This window comes from Mastomys coucha, unplaced genomic scaffold (genome assembly GCF_008632895.1).
Source record: "Mastomys coucha isolate ucsf_1 unplaced genomic scaffold, UCSF_Mcou_1 pScaffold20, whole genome shotgun sequence".
In the NCBI taxonomy this organism is placed as follows: Eukaryota; Metazoa; Chordata; class Mammalia; order Rodentia; family Muridae; genus Mastomys; species Mastomys coucha.
The window spans coordinates 44,652,100-44,655,109 of record NW_022196903.1 but is presented as its reverse complement, the minus strand read 5'-3'; the positions used below and the strand labels follow the sequence as shown (position 1 = coordinate 44,655,109).

Below are 3,010 nucleotides of genomic sequence, written 5' to 3'. Positions count from 1 at the left end.
ACCAAAAGCAAACAACAACAAAACCTATAGTGTTGTGGCTGGAAAGATGGCTCAGTGGTTAAGAGCACTGGTAGTTTAACTACCAGAGGTCCTGAGTTCAATTCCCAGCAACCACATGGTGGCTCACAAACCATCTGTAATAGGATCAGATGCCCTCTTCTTGCTTGCATTAAGACAGAATGCTCATATGAATAAAGTACATACATAAATCTTGAAAAAATGCCATCATTTCAATTGTGTAATTTATTTTTGAGCTGTATGGATTAAAAAAAAAAACCTGAAGTCATTGGCTTTCTGGGAAGTCTATTTATCAGGCTCAAAAACCCAATTGCTTTTGCTAGTCAAAATGGTCAGATTTCAAAAGCTTATGAGCCTGTATTACTTAAGCAATTCTGTATACACTGGAATTGTTTTCCCCAGAGGGCTTTCAGAATGCCACATACCTTTCTGATGAAATTAAGAACACGCAACTGTTTTAGAAGCACAACCTCCCTTTTGTATCCCATCCAAACATCCCCTGGGTCGTGAGCAGTTTAACCTCTCTCTGTCAATTTACTATGCATAATTGAAACATGCTAAGTAAAGAACATTAATGCTTCCAAAGGGCTTGCCTATATGGTCCTTCAGGGTTCTCAGTAATTGAAATGGGTTGTTAAATGATTTAGAACTAAGATGCACCGGTTTTGCAAACTAAGTCTCATATTGTTTGTAAAATAGCTTAGATTTGATTTTTTTTTTTTCTGCTTGATTTTAATGCTGGGAGGAAAGGCAAGACACAACTCTTTGACTTTCTGGACATTAAAAATACAGATCATGGTTTGTCTTTCAGGTCCCAGGCAGTTGGAGCTGTATCCACCAGAGTCCCTAATGCAAAGGCTTTGTCTTGTTTTGTTTCTTCTTAATGGGACACTTTCTTTTCAGGGCTCAGTTGCTATAAAATGAGAAAAGTCAGCTTTTTAAGGCCATCTAGAAATTTTCAAGTGTGGGACTGAAATAGTTCAGAAGAAACCCATGGCTCTATTTTTCATTTATTTATTTATTTACTGCCCTAAGTGCTGCCACTCCTTTTGCCCTGGGCAGGCTGGAAGGTCCCTCCACCCTTTTGACAGCTGGGCTGTGTCCTTGGTTTTCTTTGGTTGTAGTTGTTTACTCTAGGTCAGGTTTCCTCTTCTCTCTACACCTTTACACTGCTACACCCCTGCTGGGATGCAGGCCTTTTCCCAAGACTGGTGCTAAGTCCCCAGCTGATGTAAGCAAAAAGGCAGGAAAAGTGAGTGGGAGACAGACAACAGCCCAGAGGCACTGAATCTCCAGCTCCGGGATTGGAGAGAAAGTCTAGTGACAAAGACAATGTATCCAGTTTGTGGAGTGTGTACCCAGCTCAGATATTTATCTAGAGCTGAATGTATGCCTGATCCTTCCCTATGCTGGGACAGAACAAGGAGAAAGAAATGGTCCCTGGTGACCAAGATCCCCAGAACCGCAGTTTTTCCAGGCTCTAGGTACAGCCACGGATGTACTCACCTCTGTCTGGTGATGAGATTGATGTAGTGTCGCAGAGCAGAGTAGTATCTGGCCATGTCCTCTGCTGGCGCGTCCTCGCCCGGATTGTCCGGCTTGGAGGGGTACCCCTCAGCCAGAATGCCCAAACACACGAGCAGAGATAGAGCGAGGGTCAGTCCACACAGCCCCATTCGCTTGTTACCTAGCATCTGTGGATACAGAAGGCTCAGACTTGGAGATGTTGAAAATACTTGCCTTTGTCCTAATTCCAGGTTCCACTCTAGACCCTCATCTATTCCCACCCGAGACCCCAGGGGAAAAAAGCCCAGATTGGACAGGTGCCACTTCCAGAGCTTTAGAGGACCGCTTACCCCGACATGAGTCCTCTGCTCCGCCCCCATAGTTCAGGAAACTTCCCTCCAACCCTCCTGGTGAGAGGCAGAGGTCCCCTCTTTAGAACAGAATTGGAAGTTCTGCCCTCTATCTTAAAGAATGACTACTTTTCTCCTCCCGTTCCTAAATCAGCCTCGGGGGAGAAAACTTTTCTTCTGGGTCGCTTTTGATCTGTATGGCTACAGGCGCTGTGACAGTCGGTCACCCAGAGGCTCAGTTCGGATCCTGGAGGAAATTGGGCGCGGGGCATCCCATGCAAGAGACAATACTTGGGGGAATCTCCCTGTAGGAGTTTGTATGCGATCTGGATTCCTGGTTGTAACCACCCAACCATCTAAACAAACAAGCAAAACCCCTCCGCTGCCCTGGGATAGGTGTCCCCACGTTCTTCTCCTTACCCTCAAAAGATAACAGGCACGGAGGCGGGGCGCCTAGATAGGAGGGCCCCGGGGAAGGGCAGGTGGACAGTGGAACCAGAGTCCAGCAAGTGAAATTTATCCGCCCCAAAGAGCTGGGTGTCAAGCAGGCAGAGAAAGCTCGGGGAACCGGCTGCGGGGCAAGTTCACTGAGGTCTGGGAGCCCGCGCCCCTGTCCCAGTTGGTCCTGGCACTCACCGTGGCTGGCGGGATGTCGTCGCTGCGCGGAGGGTGCTCTGCTCTGGGTGCCTCTGTGAGGGATGAGATCCACCGGTGGGATGCGGAGAGCGGGTCGCCAACGGGCTTTTATGGAGCGCCCTTGTCGCGGCAGGAGGGGCCTCGGGGGCAGTCACGCCCGGGTGACTCCCACAGCCACTTCCCTCCCCCAGCGGGGGAGGAGGCTGGAGCCACAGCCGCTCGAGTGGCGGAGTCTGGAGCCACCCACACCCCAGTTCTAGGCGGCCCGCTCTGCGGGGAGAAGGGAACAGCAAAGAGCGAGCATCCCTGCGAGCCCTCTCTCCTTCTCCCCGTCGAGTCCCGCCAGAGAGATGAAGAGGGGACCGCTTAGGTTGTCGGTCGCGGGAATTGTCATCTCTCTGAGCGCGGGTCTGTAGGAGCCTGTATACTCTCTACTTGGAGAGCATTTCTGGGGCCAGCGGGACAACTGTGCGCTCTGGGAGGGAGGCAGCCGAGCAAGG

At 50.0% G+C, this 3,010-nt stretch overlaps 1 protein-coding gene across 1 annotated transcript in view; it reads right to left on the bottom strand.

Moving 5' to 3' along the window:
- Npy (neuropeptide Y) overlaps window positions 1–2,626 on the bottom strand; it is a 6,773-nt gene extending 4,147 nt beyond the window's left edge. Inside the window, exons 1-2 of the mRNA XM_031381858.1 lie at window positions 2,511–2,626; window positions 1,525–1,712 (exon numbers count right to left, since the gene is read on the bottom strand). Of these exons, the coding sequence (XP_031237718.1) occupies window positions 1,525–1,712 (188 nt within the window). The 5' untranslated portion in view covers window positions 2,511–2,626. The remainder of the gene's footprint in view (window positions 1–1,524; window positions 1,713–2,510) is intronic.
- Window positions 2,627–3,010: the final 384 nt, after the last annotated feature.